Source organism: Cloeon dipterum, chromosome 4, assembly GCF_949628265.1.
Source record: "Cloeon dipterum chromosome 4, ieCloDipt1.1, whole genome shotgun sequence".
Classification (NCBI taxonomy): Eukaryota; Metazoa; Arthropoda; class Insecta; order Ephemeroptera; family Baetidae; genus Cloeon; species Cloeon dipterum.
Window position 1 is genome coordinate 4,202,892 of NC_088789.1, and position 24,254 is coordinate 4,227,145.

Below are 24,254 nucleotides of genomic sequence, written 5' to 3' on the forward strand. Positions count from 1 at the left end.
GGAAATCAAATCCAATTAAAAATTTTATGTAATTTTATTTCAAGGTACACTCATCTTCACTTAATATTTTTTATTGAACATGAATTTAAATTATTGTGATTTATCAGATTGCAAATTTTTATCTGCAATCAAAAGATTCTTAACGGAAAGCTACATATGCGGGTTTTTTCTGAGTGTTTCTTCCATTAAGTGTGCGAAAAAGCAATTGTACTGACAATGCAGGCTGCGCTGGAGAGATTGATTTGATTTTCTTTTGTGTTTGTGCAGGATGTGGACACGATCGAGAGGCTTAACGAGTCCGGCGAGCTGAGGAAGCTCCTTCGACCGTTCAAAGTAAGTATTTTTCGTCGTTTTTATTGCATTTTCGATTTTCTGAGAGCGCACGCTCGCATTATTTTGACGACTGGGAAATATTCTATCAGAGTAAGGCTAGATTATCTTGATGAAAGCTTTTCCGAGAAAATAGGGTCTGCTCAAATTTCCACAGAAATGATATTAAAGAGCGAAGAGCGTTTTCTTATATTTTCTTATCATAAGATAACGTCATTTGGCGTTACACGCACTTTTGCCGTTGCGAGAGTTGGCAGAGCAGAAGGGATTCGGAGGGCGGAATAAATTCCTCGCAGCCAGGGAGAAGGAGGAAACAAAGCGAGTGTCGTTTTTGTCGGAGCCGTATAGAAACGAAGAAACGCGCGTTTGCCATTAAAGGCACAAAAGCCTGATGAGCAACGACGCCGCTCGTGCATTATTATCCAACCTGTTATTAGCATTGCGAGAGACGCCTGGGACACAAAGATAAAAAGTCGCAACAAACGAAGAACAAAAAGAGAATAATATATTCCTCATCTGACTTGAAAACTGAAGGAGTGACGCTGGAACTAATAATTGTAAAATCGAAAACAATGATTTCTTGATTAAAATAGCAGAAATATTGCAAATTGCTCTACTCTCTGTGATTGTTAAGTAGAAGAATTTTTTGCATTCATCAGCAGCACTATTCCCCTGAAATACAAAATCTACAATAAAAAAATTAGCTGCTGAGAAATCTGAATCACTGGCCGTTGAATATGGCAGACTACATTTCCATTGCTAAGAGTACAAACAAAAAAGAAAACGAGATATGATGTGTTTTAAAAGCTCGCTGCGGCTAAACTCCCCCTTATTTAAATCTGAAAGACTTTTTTCTATCCCTATTCGTTTTATTTTCTCCTTTTTTCAATTTTAAATATTTAACAAGGTTAGGGTTAAATCTATGCGTTACTAGACTAGATAATTACATTTTTCTTAATTCTGTAATTGAATTATACCTATAAACAACAATTAGGAATTAATCAAGCGCACCAACTATTATTAACATTTTTATGTTTCTACCCAAACCCTAAAAAATCGCTTGAGATTTTGCTATTTAACAGAATCTGCTGCATGTTGCTCTATTCCAGTCATGTTTGAATGAGGAATACACTTTCTTTGACAAATCATTCTCCTCTTGCAGCTATTCAGTTTTGCGCGAATCTCAGTCCCAGGCGTTTCTCGGAATGCTAATAAGAGGTTGAATATTAATACAGAACAGCACAACAATTTAATTCAAGAGACATTTCACTTCATTCCTGTATAAGTCTTAACAAAGGTATCAAAAATTTTGTCGTCATTTTGCAACATGATTATGCGTCAAAGGACACAGATGACAATTTTTTCTCGACAACCAAGAAAAGAGGGAAGAGAGGAGGTGGAAAAACAAGGGGAAAGTGTAGTGCCATGGCAACCGCGAGGAAGAGTTGGACTTACCGTCAGCGTTTAGAAGATCAATTGCTCGGCGGCACAAAGCACAGGGTGTAACGCGCGTCTGCAATATCGTGTTCGTTTTATCGATACAGTTATGAGGTATATACATATATGCACGTGGTTAGCCGCTTTCCTGCCGTCATAATTTCAATGCGGATGACTGCAGTGTTCAATGTACTACCGTCATTGCCATTTTGATCTGTAAGGTCTGATGGACACCAAAAATACTTTTTTAATTAAATATTTAAAAAATTCTTATTTTATTAGCACAGGCTTAAAATGTGATATTGAAAATATGTCCTAATGGGAAAGGATGGGAAATCGCTGTTTTTCCTCCAGGCCTTTTCCTTTCTAGCAGAGACGAATTTGCATAGTTTATGAAAAGACGCTAAGCTGTGCGCCCGCTCGCGAAATTCGATCAAAGGCAGCCGGTGTGCGATGTTTCGCCCGCAGGTGTTTGCAGATGCACTGAGCAGATAATCCAGCGCTTAATCTGATTGACTTTGCGCTAGGCTCAAAGACAAACAACGCGTAAGCAGCTTTTCTTGACATCTCGCACGAATATTCAATCAATCTAATAGCTCGTGAATTCCCAGGCTCAGCGCACTACTCAAGCATTTTCCACCTGCCTGCCTGCCTGCCTGTCTCAAACTTTTTCACTACCGAATTCGCAACTTTGCAACGCAACAAAGTTCTACCCTGTAATTAAATTTTGCTCTGCAGCTAGGAAACAAATTGTGGGGTGTATTCGCATCGAAAAAAAGTTCATGGTAGTTTCGTGCACTTAAATACATTCAATATTCTGCGTTGGATATAAAAATTGGACTAGTCCTCGGTGAATGGTGTTCTTCTCGACTAATTTCGAGTAATCACGAGGGGTAGCACCACATTGGATCATCACCAGTCTGATTTCCATCGCAGAATATGCCTTCCTTGAGTAAAAATTGTCTAAAATCAATAACAATTTTCTCGTGACATCGTATTATGAAACGCTCGTGACAAATTTCGATAAAATCAGCTCTGGAAAAATTGCCATTGGTCAAATACAAACGGGGTCGTTTACACCCATTGCAAATATCCATAAATTTGAAATTCAAACAAATCCCACCGTGTGCGGACCGGATAATATTGCCTCCCTAAATTCCTATGGAAAATGCATGAACGTTAACGACTATTTCACAAGCAAGCGAAATTTCAAATGATTCCATCAACCCTTTCACTCTCCCTCGCTCATTCCTGCACGAATTTTTTTATTTGTTCGTTCTCACTCTCTCCTCCCTCACGAGCCACGGAATGAAATATAGAGAGCAATAAATATCTAATTTGTTAGCAATATTTTTTATGCCGACGCCGAATCGATTGCAATAAATTGCCAGACATGCACATAGGTGGGATGCTGCGTGCGGAGAAGAGTTAGTTCTGGTGTAGAAAGCTCAAGTCCGGCATTTATCTGGAGCATCTGAATTGACGATTGGCGAGCGAGGTGGTCATACTGGTTCCTCTCTCGAGGGTCATCGACTCGCGCGCGCGGGGAAGCTCGCCGCCGATTTCAGTTTTATTCTCTCTATCTCTCTGGCTGCGTGCTGCATAATTGCCGGCGGAGGAGAGTTGACTCGAGAGAAGCAGCGCGTCTTTCGTCGTCGTGCTCCAACAGCTATAAACAAAATGCTGAAAAGCTTTCGTGCTCTTTCCTGGAACCGTGGGGCTGATGCTTTTTGTGATCGTTTTAAGAGATTCACGATTAGTTAATATTTTTATAAAGAAGTTACATTTAATTACGGCAAATTTTATACAAAAATAATTTATTTATTATAAATAAGCATATATAGTATTGATAAAAAGTTGTCTGTTTCTGAATTACACGCTTTTTAAAAGCTATAAATAATGCCAATCATTTTTTCAAATTGTATTCAACTTCCTTTAAGTCAATCAAAAGAATAATTAGCTTGTAGGATCCGTGTGTTAATAAAACATATTATATAAAATTGTTTTTAAACAATTTATAATGAAGTCATTTAACTCATTTATAGTCAATGCAAGATCTTACTTAATTCTAAGAGCTTCAAATCATGTCATTGTGAAGGATCCACGCTAATCTGCCCCTTTGTATAAATTTGCATGATCGACTCTGTACGTTTTGCACACCATGCTTACTAATCAGCGCTTGGCAAAATCAGCTGGGTGAGTTTTATAGCACCGACGAACGTGCGCTAATTAGCTTGCTCTCGTACGCAGAATTTGAGTATTCGTTTTCGCTGCCGTAGAGTTAATTAATCATGCAAACAAATAAACGCCTGTCGCTCCAGAACTCTCCTTGTTTGACTTCGTTTGCGAAATCAACGTTCAATTATCTACTTTATTCGCGATAAAAGCAGGGCTCTTGGAACATGTATTCCACTTAAATTTGCGCTGCATTTGCGATTTGGATATTTTTCATGGTTCCTGTGATACAACTTGGATGATAAGTAGAAAGTTGAAAATATTAGTCAATACAGAAAAATTAAAGATACTACACTGAGGAGAGGTGTAGGAATTTGTTTCTTTAAATCGAACATCATCTCTATTGCTGTCAATAATCTTGCCAAATAATTTTAGTTCTTAAATTTGAACATTAATTTTCAAGTGATCGCATGTTGATGATTAGTTGCTGCGTTCTCTGGACGGTTATAAACGCAATTTTTAAAAGAGAGTACATTGAAATACTTTAATTTAAATATCTGAATACCGAAACACCAACAAACTCGTTATTTTTGTTGAAATCCCTAGCTAAAAAAGTATAACCAATAAGGGAAAAACCGACTTTATTTCACAAGACAGTGTAACCGTTGGGATCTTAATACATTGTGAATTGCTATCGCTGTATTTTTTTATTTATTTATTTAACTCCTTTTACAATGCAGTGAGCAGATGTGCATTGGATCGGGTGAGAACGCAAAAAAGTCCGCTCACATTCTCACAACTCACGTTGCCCAACTAGGCTAATCCTTTAACACACTCAACACCGCTTTTGTTGCTGGCGCGCAGCGGCAGATGATCCAATCACTTGTTGGTCGCGCGCTTGCGATGTGTGCATGGCGAGATGCCATTGCAGGCAGCATTTCTCCGACTTATTTTCCCAAGCGACGACGCAATGAGAACACATGCACACACACTATCACAAAGGAGAGCAGGGCAGCAGTCGTGCCGGCGGGATTGCATCTCGCCGCATCTCGCACTTTCGTCTTCTTTATTTTCATCTTCCCTCGTGCAGAACTGATGCCACGAAGTTGCTGCTGATGTTGCGAATATCGCGATATCCCCTGCTCTTGTCCTTGAGCAGAAAATGTCACTTTCCGAGTCAGGCGTGACTTACTCTGCTGGTGCCTTGCGAAACGAATGAGTGAATGGTGGCGTTCAGGGAATTTCTCTCTCGAAGATCCATCTCAAAATAATTTTATACCTCAAATCGATTACATGCGGATTACGAATGAGATAAAAATGGAGATTATAAATAGCATCGCAAGGCTACAGCGTAATTATTTTTTACTCGATGTTATAACAAAAGATATTTATTTAAAATTGTTTTATTTTCGTCTGATGTTAAAGAAACGTATCCTATATTACATAATAACCTCCCTTCTATAACTTTTTGGCAGAGTCAAAAAATGATCTGGCCATTATTTCACAAAGGCAAAAATTAGACTAAGAATCCAATACGAAGGGAATAAAATGGTTTTAAAGGAGGAAGTTGAAATAACTTAAAATTTGTATTAACATTGTAGAGGTTTTTTTAAAGAAGAATATTTATTTGTAATCTTTGGAAGTCCAGCCAATTCCGAAGAATTAACGGCTGGTGCTTACACATAGCTGCACAAGGCAGCATAATTTAATTTAAAGCATTCAATTAAAACCGTTTCGATCTTTCATTCTAATAATCAGCTTAATCACAGACATTACTGGGATAACTAAAACTACCCTTGCAACTGTTTTAATCAATTTTCAGTTAATATTAAAAGTAGACGAAATGTCACGGGTCGTGGGAAAAAATGGCATGTGGTCAAGCAAACTCAACGAAATTTACGCCAGAAAGAAGTATTTGTTGATTTCGTCTTAATATTATTTCAACATTTACGGGACATTCACAGGACATTATGTGATTCCCATGACATGTGTAAACTTGTGTAAAAACGTCAGAGTGGTTTTCTTAAAATTGTTCGAGAAAATTCCGTTTTAAAACTTGAAAAACAACGATTTTTTTTGTCTTTTTCATGTTTTGCAAATGTTGCAAACTCGAAATCTCAGCTTCTAACCATCAGATTGCAAAAACTAGACACCGTTAGACTCGTCTTAACCTCCTTAACCAGCTGTAAGGTTTATGGGATGCTTTCCTTCACCATTTTTAACCCCCTGATACAATTTTAGCAGCAAAAATGTTCTATTAAGCATTCTTTCTCTTTCTCAGAGCTTAACTGTCTAAAACTCATTCTGAAGTACGAATCCTCATAACTTTTTAAATCTAATCTTAATGTTTATTGTTCATTTATCAAAATATTAATGTATTCAAATAAAATATAACAATTAATATTCCACTGTTAGGATTTTTTAAAAATTTTCAAGGGGACCTAAATATAGCAATTGAGGGGGGTCTCTTATTTATCTTAATAATCTTGTGGTCTTTCTATAGTTGTAAATGTATGAAAGTTTATATGATTTATCATTAAAAATTGCTTTCTTGTTTGTCTTTCAGTGCATGGGCGCGAGTACCCCCTGCAACGCGTGCGGCGGCTACCGGCTGCTGCCCTGCAGCATGTGCAACGGAAGCAAGAAGTCGGTGCACCGCAACCACTTCACCGCCGAGTTCGTGGCCCTCAAGTGCATGACCTGTGACGAGTCCGGCCTCATGAGGTGTCACTCGTGCTCCTAATTCGCGGCGAGCAAAGTGCCTGGGATTCGAACGTACCCTCTGTGATTGATTGACGTGTCAGTGCGTGAGCGAAGCTTGTTCACTCGCTTCCAAATTTTATTAAACCATATTAGTGAGTGTCGACATTGGAAACGGTGCTGGGAAAATGACGAAAATACACACACGCGCCACCAGTGAAGCGGCCCTTTTGTCATAGAAATCGCATCAGCTCAATTGTATTTACCGCGCAGATGTATTGTTCGTTTTAGAGAGTTGAATGCATTGATGAATTTCTGGTAATACTGACGAGAAAGAACGTCACTTTTCAACTGGCAAATATAGTTTGAACTGACCAAATTATAAGCCATCTTTACACTTACATCAATTGATGAATTTTTTATCCTCTATATTTCGACAGTAAATAATTATTTGCCAGTTAAACTAATCTGATTTCAATCTTTTACTTTGCACTCATTATTATTTGTCATCTCGTCATGAAGAATTCTGTACTTTAATTCATACTTTAATGAATATTTTTAACATTTTAGATGAATTTGCAGAGCGGTTCTTTACTGTTTATACTTTTATTTATTTAACAGTTGAATAAATGTTTTAAATATATGTACTGCAACAAATAAATCTTCTGTCGTTTTTCTGATTGATAATTGCTCCCTTCTTAATGTAGCAGCTTTATCCTCATTAAAAGCAGCTGCAAATACAGTGTTTCAATGCCACTCCTTTTAATTTGCTTGTGATTCGCGGAAATTCGAGATCAAAGGGTTGTCCGCAAACGCATTTAATGCGGGTGCGTGCGTTCTACACGCTTCAAGAGAAAACCATTACCATCCTTATTGTGACAAAGCGACTGGCTGCCTTTCATCGGATAAATGTGTGGCATATTAAAAACATTGCTAATTGAAATTTTCAGTATGAAAAGGCAGATATAACATTTAATCATGCACTGCAACAACTTCAAAAAGGAAATGTTATTTCAACTTAATACTGAATAAACCTCTAGCATTTACGAATGAAAACACTAGACTATACTACGCCCAGATTGGACTGCAGCCGTACACGGAAATAGAATTCTCATTTTCAGAGCCAACGAATGTAGATCGTTATTAGCGCAGCTGTACACTTTAATAGGAAAGGGTTAGTTTCCACTGGAAGCCAAACGAGGCTCTGTTTTAATTAGACTCGTGGGAGTCAAATCGATCTCTCAGGAGTAATTAGAGAACAACTGTTGTAATGAGATTAACAACTATTTTTCCTCCTTCTAAATCTGTATTAAGGAGAGATTGCATAGTAAGAACCGTAATTTCTGAATAAATAAGTCTTTATATACCTTGATTTGATGAAGAAGGAACGCCGCAACTATTGAATATTCGACTTAACAAAGACACCGTGATATATCCTAATTAGAAGCCTGTCTAAGTAGTAAATAATGGATCGACTAGCGTGCAATTTTGGCTCGGGAGTTCAGTTTGTGCGGTCTATTAATGTTTGATATGCACATTAACTTGTGCTTGAGCTCACCGCAAATGGAATTGGGGAGTTGACTTGTGGTTAGTTTGATTAACCGAACTTGCCCACATTGATCCTATCATATTTAAAATGTAACGGCGAATGTTCAAAAGTTTAAATTAATTCAAGAAGACGCAGGAAGATAGAATGAAATATCGCATTGCCTACCTTGTTTTAACTCCTGCAAGGAGATTAAATCCTGCAAGGAGATTAAATCAAAATTCCTTGATGAATATTTTAATAAACACAAAAATACTAAGAAGGTTAAATAAAGAAATTTAATGCTTTTCGCGGCTTAAATTGAGACAAAATTCTGCCGAGAAATAGTAGATGCTCATCCATCTATCACATCATATGCAAGCACAATTTTAAACCACACAATAGTAATTTTTGCATATTAAATAATGATAAAACAATGACAAGAGTGTCTCGCGATCTTTTATAGTTAGTTAAAGAGGGCTTTTTTTAATTTTGATTTACGAAAAAACTCTTTGTAAAATTTAAACAGCAGACTTCATGAATACATATGTAGCGGTACAACAACGCGGTCCTGCTTTTTGTTGGAAGCCAACAATTGTCGGCGGTTTGAATTATTGTAATTTTGCATTATTGTTTAACAGCAGAAAGGTGATTTTAAAATAAGAATTCAGTTTTCGTCCGTCAGCCACACGGTGCTGACGTGATTCGTTTAATAGTGCAGAACCCGATTCAAAGGGGTGAGTCCAACCGTCAGTTAAACTAAAGAATTTGTAACTTATTATTGTAAACCATTTCAGTTCTTGTATTTGATTAAGCATCCGATCGGATTTGCAACTGTAACATAATACACCAACCAAATTCTTCATCTGAATTCATCGGTCTTCATCATTTCAACCCTTCTATCTCCCAAATTGGTATTCTTCAAGCTGGTGCGATGGTCGATTGTTTCTCTACCCTTCTATCTCCCAAACATATTTGTCTCTAAATTATAGCGTACCAACAATTAGTTTCATTTATACATATAAATTTGTATTCATACGTATGCAATCATATAATATTCGCTCGGCAACTCATCACCCAACTCGGAGCTTGTTTATGTATTAATATTTTGAACATGCATATACCAGCTCAATATTTGTATGAATTTTAAGCCCGAGTATCCACCGGCAGCAGCCAAATTCAGCAATTGTTTTTCGCATGGAAAATCATTGATTCGCGAAGTGAGCAATTATTCATGAAGAGCCCTTCTGCTTGCAGTGAACTGCGTTCATTAATTGCCAATGGCAACAGACGTACGCGTTCCATCATTCTAGCACAAAGGCGGCGTTGGGACGCGTCGAGAGAGGATGATGCTGGAGAGCGTGTGCGGCATTCGAGAGAGTGAAAAGGTCCCTTTCCACTCATTTGGAGCGTCCATCGATCCGCCAAGGGTGGCTGGCGATAGTTCGCGCGGCTCGCCCATCTTTGTTCTTTCGCTTTTTATCTTCGCTGGCAAGTGGACACATTTTTAAACCCCAAATACCAAGCTGGGGAGGTCTTCTTTCCGCGTTGTTGACCACCTCAAATTCCAAGTTCCAGCTAGAGTCAATAATTTCTAAAACACCCTTTAGAGAATAAATTCCTGGGAAACGAATGCTATTCAATTTCGGGGAAAAGTTCCGTGCATAATTTAGTTAGAGGCTCGTTAGTACAATACTCGGAAATTTCCGCTTTTTGCTTATGTGAATTGTAGGAAAGTTTAAAACTTGTCCAGTTCCGGACCAGCGTTGTGTGCAGGAACTTTACGGTACGTTTAGGGATTCGTCCACAGAAGGCAGGACTTCCAGCCTCTTTGACGCGCCGGCGGAAAACTTTCAATTACTCCATGGCTCCCCTCATACACACTGAACCGAATATCCACGCTTCCTCAACAAACAAGCTCCTCATTGTCAGCAGAGAGCAACAAGACTGGCCAACCAGCGGCACAGTCTGAAGTATGCAACCGGCTCGACTCCGCAGCGCAGACTGTTGCCTACTCTGGAATCGTATTATAAAGCGACGGTTTGAAAGAATTTAACTCTAAAACTACTACAATATAGTTGTTATAATTCCGACAGAATGGACAATACGTCATTGTGTAAAGGGTCACTCAAAGGCTGGAGCACTAGACACCAGCTAGACTCGCTAATCTCGGAAACTAAAAACAATGCCATCGTGAATTTTTCATATAATCGAAGGGGGCTCTTCTTTAATTAAATAATGAATTAGATTTTTCGACATAGATTTAAAATGCAACGCTGTAGAGGACGTTTAAACAACCTTTTGATTAAAAAAAATCTCTAGCATGCCTAGACCAGGAGTTATGGCTGTCGAAAATAATGTGTACCATTTTATGCCTCCCAAAAAGGACAGATCTCTAATTACTTTGAAAACTAAAACCAATGCAATCGCGATTTTTCCCCAGGTCTTCATTTATTTTATTCTATGGTAAGGATAAATAGAAGGGGCGCTTCCTACACAGTAATTCATTTTTTTAAATTATACGTATAGTTTAAATTTAAAAGTTGTAGAGGACATTAAAATATATTAATTTTTTGGTCGAACCCACAAATCTCTAACATGCATAGTTAATTTTCAAAACTCAAAAGCGCCGAAACCAAAAATAATACCTCACATTACCTTGAACAACCTACGTGAGATTCAAAATGATACTGCAGCAAATTTTGCGATAGTCCAGTTAACACCAAAAATAGAATGAGTAAGACCCTGATACATTACAAAATATTCTCGAGAAAGGTTTCTTCACTCAGCCGATTTTATTACCTTGATTGTTTTTTGGTATGAATTACATGAACTGTAGCAAACAAAAGGCGCAAAATAGACAGTTAAGGTTGCGTTTCCCATTTCACCCTAAGGAAAAACGAAGATTTCGATCCTAAGAAATCCTCTGATGTTATCTTCTTGTCACTGTGCTGTTCGTTAATTTGCAATCTAAATTTAAAATACAGCCTTAAAATCAAGGGTTGCATGAAAATCACGATTCCTAGTCTCTACTTCCTCACACGCGGTCCACCCTTGCTTAATTTTATTTTTGCTTCGAGACCGCAGGGGAACAGAAAGGAAAATTAGAGCCGAATGTTTGATAAACGAACAACCAAAAGTGACATTGTAATTTGTCAACCTTTTGCCTGCCGCCGTCGTGATTATTCATTGTGATGAGCAGTGTGTTGGGCGGCGTGTTGTCCAGTGCAGCGCGCGACACAATTGTGATTAGGCACGACCGCAGTGGGTGCCGTCAGCACTCGTTGGCCACCGCAGCCTTCGCCTGTCGCTTTGTGCCGGCCAGTTTTTAATTAATGATTAATTACGTGCGCCACTGAGAGAGCGAGAGCCGGAGCAGAAAGCCGCCGCAACACGTACCCATGATTCTCGCCCAAGGGAAAGGGTGCCGGTGGTGGGTGGGGCGGGCCGGAATATCAACCCTTTGCGTTTTTGCCTGACTGCCGCAGTGTGTTGTACGTGTATAGTGCGTGCGCTGTAGCATCAGGTGGTTCGCGCACAACTCTCTCTTATTAATAACGGCCCCAAAAACTTTGGCTCCGTCTCTTTTTTGTCCGGCAAGTGACGGTGCGCGCGTAAATTCGAGCTCACGTCGCAAAGTTTTAATTGAAAGTGTGCCGAAGTGTGTATATGCACGACTTTTTTCTTTTTAAAACTCCGCCCAGTTCTCTACTCTGTCAAAGCGGATGAGATGATGATATATATTTTTATTATGAACATTTATTACAGCGTCGTAAAAAACAAAACATCTCTGATTGTTTTTTGTCACCTACAGAGACACGAAGTTGTTTTATAGAGTTATTTAACTCGTGCCTAAACTTGCCTTGATATCCACAGCAAAAAACGTCAGTTAATAAGCCAATTGCAACTGACAATGAGCAAGGCACGTGCGAGGAGTTGCTGCAAATTAAATTACTGGAAAAATCCTATCGATTTTACTATAATTGGATATTATTTTCTCGTGTTAATTAAGTCTTATGAATTATAACAATATTTTACAGCAGCAATAAATATTTCATTCTTTTTCTACTGCATAATATAAACGCATGTTTTGCAATGTGGGTATGAAATTTACAAATAGGCATTTTAATAACCTATTGGAGTGATTGTTTAGGAGATAAGCTATTCCATTTCCCTAATATTCCCTAATTCTGGCTAGGTCTGTTTAGCACTGGCTGTGTTGGAGTTGGAACCGAAATGAAAATTTGATTAAACCCCCTTCTCTCCACCAGTCTGCCTCTTGTACCTTGTTTTTCCGCAATTCAGATAACTTTAAAGCCTACCTCAATAATCCTTTTTCCTTTTTTGGACGTGAGAGAGTTGCGTTGTCATAAATATTTGAGCATCTCGTTCGGAAAGCTTAGTCAGTGCGACTGCGAAAAAGATCGCGCAAAATATCCTCGGCTGTGTGGTTCTGGTGCTTGGAACGAAGGGACGAGGACCTTCGCCCTTTCCAGCAGCTCAATGCTTTTCTGCCCGCGATTCGTTGATTCAACAGACGGAAATGCTGGTGAGCGGCTCTTAAAGTCAGCTGCCAGTTTCTCGATTGTGTGTTTGTGTGCGAAGGGAGCAGAATGGAACGAGTAACTTCTTGCAGCCGGTGATTGTGTCTGTCGCCAAGGTTTGACAGACTTTTTTAAGCCACTGACCCTTTGTTTCATGTTCCAGGGGTTTCCTAGGCCATGCATGAAAAGAAATATGTTTAAAAATCTTTAAAGACTACAACCACAGCATAAAATGGAAAGGAGGTTTAATATACAACTCATTTGGTTAAATCCAATCAAAATTGCATGGAAATTAAAGCTCAAATAAAGTTATTTGTTTTTCATTCTCTAATTGTAAGATTAAAAATTAATGCGTTCTAATTTAATTACTTATCGAGTTTTTTAATATAAAAAATGAATCCATACAAAGGAAATGAAATTGATATACCTTTCTTTGATAGATTATCTCTCTGTAATACCTTTCTATTTTTGTCACATCCTTTGAAAAATAAATAAATTACGGGTCCACAAATTTTTTATTCTGTCAAGTAGGACATTACTTATTTAGAACGAACAAGAACAAAGATCGATCAAAACTTTTAGGCGGAACACGAGGAAAATTGTCATATTTGTCATCCCATCCGGACACAAAGTACAAGAGAAAAAAGAACAGCTTTGCGCAGAGCGGAAAAGGTTGAATCACAGTAGACAGCTGCCAGAGTCGTCGCGCGGGACAGGTGCGGCAGCAAACGCCCCCGCAGTGACACTTTCGCTCCAGCCGACCGAGCGGTCGTCTCGCCTTAACCCACTCACTCAGTCGCGGACAAATCCACTTTGTAGTCGGCGATCGACGCGTTACTCTGACGGAGGCCCCGAGGCTCGATCCGCGCCCAACCGGAGCTGCCGCCTTCGCCAAAGTCGCAAACTCTTGAGCCGCTTAATTCCTCCTTTTATTAAATTAGTAATTATTTATAAAGACTGCGAAATTCCGCCTGCAGGGCTGCCGCCTTGATTGACGTAATTACGCAAGCCTTTATGCGGCGAGTCACTCTTAATTAATTATCCGCACAATGGAACAAAGAAGCCTGCCTAAGCTCGGCATGCACCGGCCGAGGAGAGATGAAATTTAAACTTCACCTTCTTCCCTCATCTGCAATGAGAAGAATAAACAAAAATATTTTAATGAAGTGCCCGGGATTCCTCACCACGACTCCTCTGTGCATTTGAAAAAGGGGAGAGAACGTGGAAATCGTTGATTGTTGAGCCACGCTTCAATCTCTCTCATATTTTACTTTATCCGAGTTCGCTCTGCTCCTAAAGCGCATTTGCGCTCTAAAAGTTTCATAAGCCGTTTGCCGAGGAAATTGCCTATATTTTACGACTGGCTCTGCATGCAATAAAGAAAGATTTTCACATGAACGCAGGAGCTCTGACATGTATTAAAATATTCAAACTCTTTGAGCCTGCAGTCTGAGCCTGCTGATCGATTGTGCACACGCAGTTGTTTGCACCATGATACCGTGCGTCTTTCAGCCAACTTTTTGGAGGACCACTTTCGAGAGCTACGCAATAAGCTGAACTCGGCGTCTCCTGGAAAAGCAATACACCTACAAGGAAAGACGGGCGCACATCGACTTTATTCATACACATTCATCAGCAGCAGTGCAGGGGGAAATTTATTATTGGCAAAAGTGCCCGGGCGAGTGAAACTCGCCTGCTAAAAATAAGCAATAACTTTGCGAGAGCAGCAAAAAGCCTCAGCGATTCTGTCAGCTGCAAGTCCGAAACGTGACAAACATATCAACACGTTCCGTCCGTCCGCTAGCGACCCCTCCCCTCCCTTCCCGCAGCAGCAGAGGGAAAAGTGGGTCGGGGCGCAGTCCGTGGCTGCGTCCGTGCTGTTGGCAGGTAAAGCACGTGCGTGCGGATTGCGCCGTGACGTCACAGCGGGTGCCGGGCGAATTTGCCCGTCTGCGGCGCCCACGTAGCCAGCCAGCGAATGCGTGGGCACCGCGAACCCGAACGACCCAGCTCCGAGCTGCCGAGGGCGGCAAACAAAACAACACCACCGAGCAGGCGAGCAAGCGAGCGGGAGGGAGGACGGGCGGCGCCGCGGCGATGGGCAACCTGTGGCTCTACACAGCTTACCGATCGCAGCCCAGAAATAGACCAACTACCACCGCACCGCCTCCGCGTATTTTTGCAGCCCGCGAATTTCGGCATCGACGAGGCTGTCTGGATTATGGGCGCAACCTATTGTTCTCTGGCTATCCGTGCGGATGCGGCCGACTGGCAAAGTTTGATCAAAAGATTTGGGGCCAGCCCATAACATCCCCCGATGTTGTTAAACAGCAAATTCCTTCCTTACAGAGAACAATACACTGGATTCAAATGAAAAAAGGGGGAGAGAGAATGTTTGTTGAGAAAAGCACCTATAAAACCTTTTAGCAAACTGATTTTATCTACGGATTTTGATAATAAATACTTATAATTACAAAAAATTTACTTTGGCGTGGTGGACGAGATTTTCATTAACAATCAACTGGTTAAAATCAATATTTCTTGTTAAAATTCCCATTGTTCCTGTAAATGTTTCCATCTTGAAGTCTTTCATAATTGCAAATGTATTTACTGTGATTCTTCTCTGAGTAACGTATACCATTTCCACAACTGTGTCAAGAAAACCTTTATCGCTGTCCCAAGCTGCCTCTTCTGAAAAAATTAATTAAGTTGCACACCGTTGGTTCCCATTGAAATCAAATAAAAGAAAAAATGAAATTCTCCATTAGATTTTGTGGCGGGAAAATATCATTGAGTGATGTAATCGAAACATCACATTTTATTTCTTGTATCTGAGATTGTAAAAAAATGCTCTGCTCTGTCTACCACCTGATGCCTGACTAAATTGGCGTGTCAGAGAAGATATATGCTTCCGGTAGGTGAATGCGGTTTGATACCAAAATCAGATCGTTTTAGTAAGGTTATGATTTAAGATACCAATGAAATTACAGTTCGTATTTTATTTCAGTTCATAGCCATGCTATCTGGAAATGCTCAGATGGTTCAAGGTAATTTTAGAGTTTAAAATTTCTTAGAATTATTTGATTTATTTAGAATACCTTCCCTAGTTATTGCGAGTTGTTTGAAAATTAATTTAAAGCTTTCTTGTTTGTACATTGGATTACCCAAGGTATCATGCAGTGTAGCTTCACTATTTCAACAAACGAGTGTTATAAAATAATTATAAAAATATTTTAACCGGATGACCCTAATGTTTGTCAATACAATTCACTGGTTTGCAAAGCACATTAAATAATTGTTTTAATATTGTGGGGTTGTTGAGCCAAAGAGAGATAAGTTCTTCTAAATTCCTTTTGTTTGATTGTTATTGATGAGCGTAGCAATTGGACCCTTGTGGTCGGGTCTCTCATTATTACAAAACATCATCAGTAGCTTCTAGAATACGCACGACTTGATCTCCCGGCCAGAGAGCGAGTAGGCGACATGACCACTGCGTGCGGAGGTGGATCGGTCAGTGGAAGGTTGAGAAGCGCTTATCATACAGTAAAAGCGACATCTATAAGATCGAGATTGATACAAACATTTTTACACCAGTATGTGCGGGAACCGCTAAAATATGTTTTATTTTTTTAAAAATTGATTTTTATTTAGATTAATTAAGGCTTGGAATTATTTATCAACAACCCTGTTGCAGATTTGTGACTACTCGATGGCTGATCTGTTACGTGTTAGCTTATTACTTGACCCTCATCTATAATCAGGTGTCTTAATAATAAACTCGTTACGTACCTCTTCAGTTGGGGGTTGGGAAAGCTTACAAAAAATATAATGTGAGAAAATGATATGGTCTGCAAACAAAGCCCATATGCTTGAGAAGGTCCTGATGATTTACAAAGCTAGAGCTTACTTCGCCATCAGGCATGGACGGCGTTCCGCATCCGAAATGTCAGTTAAAGATCAAAGTTGAAAATGCACGGAATTTGCGTGAGGAAATGCGAAACTGTCGTCCTTTCGTAAACCCTGAAGCCGAAGCGCGCGTTTGGCCGTATATACCAGCCTAATTATACCCGCGCCTTTATGCTTTTTTGCCCAGTCGACCCCCTGCGGTGTTGCTCTTGTTATTTGTTATAGTCGCGAACACGTGGCACATTTTGTTTCGCCACGGATAAAATTGAATGGGTGAAGGCAGCTGCGTGTCTGCAGGCAAGCAAGTTTATTTCGGTGGTATATTTTCGAGCCAGGGTCCGTAGTTATAAACAGACAAATAATAAATAGACACGGCTGCTGGCTATCAACATGAGAAAATGCGAGGCTTTTTCGCAACGTCCTAATATTAGATGTGCTGTGCTGTGTTATATTTAATAAAGTAAAATAAGACACGAGCAGCTATTTGCAAATTGTTAAGGCTGAGCTACGAGCTCAAAGTGAAGTGTTAATTCAAACTGTCATAAAAAAATCCCCTCATTCTCCACTATAGCAGCACACGTTTTGCAACTTTCAGCAATGAAAGCATACTTGGCCGTAACGCAACGTCGTCAAATTGAATTGCAGCCCATCTCGGCGTCAACAACAATCAAGGTTAACAGCATTGTATTAAAAATTTACAATCCTCATATTCTCAAAAGCAAACTTTCAAGTCACTAAGCACATATTTTCGCGAGTAGGCGGCGAGAAGAAAAGTCGTAATCTAATTTGGCGAGCAGCAAGGAAAGCCGCGGCGTCTTTCCGCGGAGAGCTGAGCTGATTATCGAAAGGTAGGGAGAAGCTCGATCCTTTTATGCAGCCGGGTTTGGTCGGGCGCTCGGCAAATTGCATACCTCGGTGGCTGCAGGCGCTCTCCCCGCCCGACCGATTGCGAAGAAACATAAGAACTGGTTGTAGGTCGCGAGCGTTTTGCAGCGGCCTTGCCCCGCACACATCACACACGGACTCCCTGTAGCGGAGATTCCCACTTTGCATCCAGCTCTCTCGATTCTGCGGCAAAGTAGCGCGCTCCGCTCGACTAATGCATACTAAGCAAAATTTAAGTGTTTGCAACGCAACAACGCCGATATTGTTGCCGGCTAAAAGGCTTTCTCCTGCATGCGAAACACTTTTGTTTTCTTTGCTTACTCTCTCTCCATGGCAACATGGGAATTTCTCTTCGTCCGATCTGCTCGGAAAGAAGGAAAAACAGAATTTTGGGTCAGAGGCAGATAGTGCAGGGATTGTTGTCGGTGAATTCGCTTCTACAGAAAATGTTTCCAAATATTCAGCACGTAGAATGTCTTCAAGGATTTTTTGTTTTCCCTTTCGAATTTAAATTTAACTAAATCTCTGGAGACTCTCTTTGTGCTCTGAAGCTTATTTGAAAGGCACAAAATCTCTGTCGGGAGCTTTTTTAAAGCCCCTCTTTGTAGCATATAAAAATTAGAGCAGAATTTTCAACCTTAAAACAAGGGAATTAAAAAATAACCTTCGAGTTTGTGCATCTATAAAATTGAAGCAATAATTCCCATACTTTGAAATAAAAATTACGAGGCAAGTTGTCGACTTCAAAAACTGAATGTCTCTTTGCTATATTATTGTCAGTATTATTGAATTTACACAGTATTTGTCTCATTCACACCTGTGTGCACATTTTATGAAAAATTACTAGCTAAGCATAAAACACATGATTTAATTAGCATCAATAAAAAATAAATAACACAATCATAAAAAGCTGAAAAGAGGAATTAAAAATAAAAAGGGGAAATTCATAATTGAAACAATCAACGGTCAAAATTTCCGTATCAACCCTTGACAGTGTCACACTTTTCCAGTGAAAGCTATTATTAGGGGACGTGGCAAACAAAATATTATAAACAAATCGAATAATTTGTGATATTGATATAATGGAGTTTGTTGCTGTGCTACGTGATTTTGTTTATAAAAAACTATTTTTTGTGTGTATGCAGAAGTTGTAGCAACTACTGTTTTTCCCCTTGAGTGAATGTAACTGTGTGTTTGTTTTTTGCAATTGGATGTATGTAATTTGGTTCATTTATTGTGTTGAGTTATGTGCATGCCAGAAGAAAAATAAAGAATACTAATAAACTAACCCTGCTGCAAATGTGTTATATAAAAATGAAAAAGTGCAGTCTTTAAAACTTTTATTTTTGTTTTGGGGATCGAATTTGGCCAAGACAAAGTCTTGTGAAGTTCGTGCCCTTTTTGCAGTGCCCATTTTTTAGCATCAAATCCTTATTAAAATTAAGTACGAGTCGTATTTTCAATAAAAAAATCCTTGGCAATCTATCCTTGGCAGGTACCGGTTTTCAGAGTTTTTATGCAGTCCTTAAAATGAAATTATCAATTTTACGTCATTTAGCAATTTTTTTGTGAAATTTAAATTTTTTCCTTTCGTTTGCGTCTAAAAAATTCTAGACACAAATTGAAAACCTTATTCCAAATTTACTAATGCGTAACTACGAATGAGTTAAGTAAAGAAAGAATGCAGGGATGTATGGGTAGAGTTACCCGGCCGATCCGCTATAATACAAAAAAATAGCCTAAATAGCTTCAACTAATGAGACACAAGGTTCAGTTAAAACACTAAACGAGCAAGGCCTGTGGTTTCATCAACATATTATATCATTTTGCATTTATCCGTTTATCACACCTAGCAATTAATTCGCGAGAATTAGTCCTGTTACAAATAGTAACATAAAAAGTAGCTCGTCTCGCTCGACGGGAGCATAATTAAAGAGGTTTGGCAATGAGAGCAACCGAATGTGCGTAGCAGAGTTGGATGGCAAGTAGCGGAGCGATCGGTGGCATTAACCTGCCCTACTCGCAGGCAGGTGGTGCAAGAGGTAGAGAGGAGAGCATCGAAATGCGCGCGGCGAGGTGGGTCAGGCCTGTGGCGGAGACGCTGCTGGTGACCTTTGGGGTCAGCGTGCAGACGAAAGCGGCGCGGCGCGTGCGTCGTTGCGCAGCTAAAGAGAGAGGCTGCGGCGCGGCGCCGCTCACTGTCAGTCCTGCTGCCGTTGCCGCCGCGATCGCAGCCGCTAGTGTGCGTCCAGGGACGTCGCCCGCATCCGCACAGACAAACTCGCCTGGTGAGTCGCTCTCTCCCCCCCCCCCCGCCCTCGCAGCCCCCGCGGGACTTTTTCTCGGCTGCTGCGATGGACGAGAATTGCTGCTTTTATCTGCGGCGAATAGTGCGGTTGACCAATTGAAACTTTTCCCATTAGAAGGCAGCGCCGATTGAAAGCCTTTTCGATATTAAACTCGACCGACTGGGAAGGCGACTCTCGTGTATTTGACGCGTTATGGCACAAGTGAGCCGTGCGGGCCTGCTTATTATTTTTGTCTCGTGATATCAACTCGTCGAGAATAAACTGTAGCGTGCAGTCGCTTATTGCAGGCCAAACTTTTGTCATCCCGCAAATTGCTTTCTTTTGCGCCCTCCACAAGTTGTTGTTACCAACTTTGGTGGAGCAATCAAGGAGTATTAATTATTTTTCGATCAAAACGTAAACCGACAAGCAGTCGTTATAAATATCTGGAGTTTTCATCTCATATGAAAAAGTTTTGGTTATTTAACTGCTACCCTGGTTGCTTTCCCAACGAGCTGAAGTGAACAAAGGGATTGAAAATTGGAGTCAAAGGGAAGTCAGACTTCATCTAAACTTGTCAGTTAAATTTAATTCAGCTTGTGTAGCGAGCTGTTTATTTTTCCGTATTCCTCGAATAAATTTTTACATCAATTTTTAGTGGCTCCTCCTTTTACATAGTGGAATATTACATCATACAAGTCTTTGCAAAAATCCATGACAGCAGTCCTTTTTAAAAGAAAATTGTAACATGTTTTGTACGGATTTACCTTCCTGTCCCGTCTGGGGGTTGAGGATAACTCAGGATTAATTTAAACTTAATAATATCGGCTGAGGAACGCGCTCTAACTGCTGATAGTAGAATCAATCAAACAGCACAGTTGCGGATGAAGTTTCTGGCTGCAAAGCCATAAGCACCCTGTGGCTGAGGTGGTTGATTAAATTTTGAGGTGGGCTCGTCAAATTCCGGCAGGTACGGTAATAAAGCTGATGAGCTGGCGCGTCGTAAAATCCTCGTTGTGCGCGCGAAATGATCAACAAGCTTTATTTTCAATTTGCGCCCCGTGTATTGGCGGATTACTGGGAAAAATGTCGCAAAGTTTCGAGTGCAACCGGGAAAAATGAGGTGATTCTCGAAAGATTCGTAATCCACCTCACTTTCAACTCTGCCGGGCGTGTTATTGGAGCTGAATACTTACGTAATGGCGCAACATGTATACAGTCATTATTCCCTGCAGCGAACAAACTCTAGAAATAATGAACCCAGCTGCAGGCAAAATGGCCTGATTGCTTATTGCCACGCTTTTCTTCGTCTAAAGGATTTTTTTGCCTTGAATATACAATTAATATTAAAATTCCTGCTATGTATAGTGGAATATATACATTAATGGAAAATATCGACATTATTTGTTCAAAGTCAAAAGAAATATCACGGAAATTAATTAAATAATTTAAAAACAGGGTGTTTGACACGGCTCATTTTTCAAGTACACATTTTTGCAGCTTCCCTGCTAGTTTTGTTTGCCCTTTTTTAAAAAATTGACTTTTTTTACGTTTGATTGCTAACAAGAATACAATGGCAGAAGTGAGTTGGATGTCAAAAGTTTACTGCTCTGTGTCTGTAAGTTTTCACTGTCGCACGCACTAAAATTAAATGGACGTGCGTTTTATTGTTGTCATCAAGTAGTAATTAAAAGCTGCTGGATAGAGGAATTAATGAGGCAGTGCACCAGCAGTAGTGATAAAAGCTTTATTACATCACCTTGCGTTCCAACACCACTCGCCGACCGACAAGCAGCATCCCCAGTCGCGTGTATGCACGGATCCCTCAAGTCCGCCTCAGCGTCTGCTCTTTGCTCCGTCGTCGGCACAACATGTTGTGCATGCTAATTCGCTTCCCTACCGCGCGCACGCTAGCCCCGTAATTCGCAAGCCGCACGGTAACAATAAATGAAATTTGCCGATGCGCTGCCAGAGGCAGGCAGCGGAATTTAATGTTGTATATATGAGGGGTGCATATCAAAGGTATCAAATTCATAGGAAGGCTTCGTTGAGCTCGAATTTCAACACAATTGCCGTGTATTGATGTTGATTATTATGCAAACTGTCGCAACAAATTTTGCTGCTGCTGTACTGATATGCCTGCTCTCTCTCTCTCCTTTTTTATTAATTCTGACTCATATAGCATATTTGTTGGAAATGTGGATGTTTGGGGCAAAGTTTTCATGCCAGTTGGCATACTAAAACTCCTTTGAAAGGCCAGTTTTAGAATGGCTAAATTTAAAAATTTAAAGCCATTTAAACATTGAAAGCAGAAAGTTAATTGTAAGATTTGTTTAATTTGACTTGCATTAGAGAATAAGTTTGTCATTGCAATATTATATTTTATTGCTGAAATTCCAGTTCATAAACCCTAAAGCGAATTGGCACATTAACTGAGGTAAAAATTACTGCTGCTATTCGTTTTTCTGTTTGCATCTCTTTTGATACGAATGAATGATTTATTTGCCATTAAAATTAACAACAAGCATCAAATATAATAAATTAAAATTAATAATAATAAAATCGAGCGTTCGCAATTTTACATTGGTGGCTTTACATAAAGTAACAGTATTATTGTCACTGATAATGGAATAGGCTAATCACAGTTGATACAAATAAAGCCTTTTGTCACAGTTGTGTGATACTGTATATTATTACAAATTAAAAACTGGAAGCCATGGCAGGCGTGTCGTGTGGAAAGACCGACTTCCACTTCAGGATCTTTTTGGGACATTTTTTAAAGCTGCATCTAATTGAATTTTAGTGCGAAGAGGATCCACAAATAAGTTCGGATCAGCTAGCTTGTAAGACAGCAGCGAAGAAAGAAAATGCAAGAATCGGGCTTTATTTGCTCTTGCTATGTGTTAGAAAAAACAATCACTTGACGATAAAAACTAAGTTTGGCAGCGGCGATTGCCAGAAACTTTAATTGTTGCTTTAATTGTAGATATCGATTTTTGCAACACTAAAATTTAAGTTTCATTGGGAGCAGTTACTGACAATCGCGAGCTAAATTGTAAATTTGTAATTCTGGTATATGATAAGTGTCCGATCGGATTTCAACTGTAAACCAATACATCAACTAAATTCTTTATCTGAATTTCATCGGTGTTAATCATTTCTACCTTCACTCCCCAGATACTCAATAACATTTCCGTTTTGGGCATCATTCCTAAAGAAGTAAACTTGATATCTATTAATTTAATTAAAGGGCAGCACTTTACTGTTATGAGGTACATGTTGCTATCAGGTGAAAAAGGTTCGTCTACACTCCTCACGTAGATAAATTAGCTTCACTTGCCGTTTGAATAATTGAGTGCACTTTAGCCTTTGGACAGTTCAAAGGTGTAATGAAAAAGAACCCATTGCCGTGATGCCTCTCGTTCTGATCCAATCAATTACGCCTCGACCTAATTAATCCACCTCAATTTCAATCAATCAAACACAACCGACGTAATAGTCCTGGAGAAAACGGGACACGCGCCGCAGCTCTCGCAAAGTTCAAGCCCACTCGCTTCTCGCTCGACGGAGCTCTAATCAAGCCGTGCGATCGCTGAATTACACTCGCAAGAGAAGCTGCGCTGCAACGAGCGGGAGAGTGCACGAGGCTAATTGGCAAATGCATCCCTCAACCTGCACATCCATACATAAAATGGGACATAGCTACGGGGAGAGTGTGAAAAGAGAAGAAGACTCATCTGTTGATGCAGAGTGCAACAGGTCGGCGGTGACCCCGTTGCATATAGCTGCTGCTGCGCCCGCCGCCTCCGCCTGCAGGGAGACGAGCTTTAATGAACGCCGCACAATACGCCAGAGCGGGGGAGGCATCCTTGGTCGTGGGCAGTGCCAAAGGTGACCTAAATTGTGTAATTTCCACATTTACTGCAAACTGAAATCGAGTGGTGACATTTTCATTCACGGTGTGCCAATTTAGCACTGCGCTAAACTCGTAACTGATTTTCGTGTGCAAACCCCCACTAATTTTGGGGGTTCTTTCTCATATTTTTCCGAATTTGACTGGAAAAGCTGATTTTTCAGTAATTGATATTAAACGTTAAAATTTCCTTTTAGTTTGTAGAACATTTTTCTATTCAATTTTTTACCTTAAAAAATCTTCCACTGTCATTAAATTACAGTTTGCTGTTCACGTGAATATAATTTTAAAAAAGAACAATTAAAAGAAAAACAGCAGTAAAGGATTGTCTGGGTTTTCCTGGAAAAAGGGGTTCGAAATCGCTGATTAATTATTCTGCGTTAAATTGCATGGGCTTTAAACTTATTTTTCCTCTTCTTACTACATCTACGAGCTGGTGTGGTTCAAAATAGGGGGTAATAAATGCAAAACAATCTTCGAGTTACTTGCTTTACGAGTAAATATCCAGCTATTTTAAATATACAATATAATTACATCAGGTTTGAATAGGT

The 24,254-nt window shown here is 39.8% G+C and overlaps 2 protein-coding genes across 2 annotated transcripts in view; both read left to right on the top strand.

Annotated features, from left to right (window-relative positions):
• Positions 1-7,303, top strand: part of LOC135942348 (glutaredoxin domain-containing cysteine-rich protein CG31559-like) — a 29,426-nt gene extending 22,123 nt beyond the window's left edge. Inside the window, exons 4-5 of the mRNA XM_065488418.1 lie at positions 268-333; positions 6,509-7,303. Coding sequence (XP_065344490.1) covers positions 268-333; positions 6,509-6,685 — 243 coding nt within the window. The 3' untranslated portion in view covers positions 6,686-7,303. The remainder of the gene's footprint in view (positions 1-267; positions 334-6,508) is intronic.
• An 8,891-nt stretch (positions 7,304-16,194) lies between these two features.
• LOC135942329 (synaptotagmin-10-like) overlaps positions 16,195-24,254 on the top strand; it is a 39,427-nt gene continuing 31,367 nt past the window's right edge. Inside the window, exon 1 of the mRNA XM_065488381.1 lies at positions 16,195-16,221. Coding sequence (XP_065344453.1) covers positions 16,195-16,221 — 27 coding nt within the window. The remainder of the gene's footprint in view (positions 16,222-24,254) is intronic.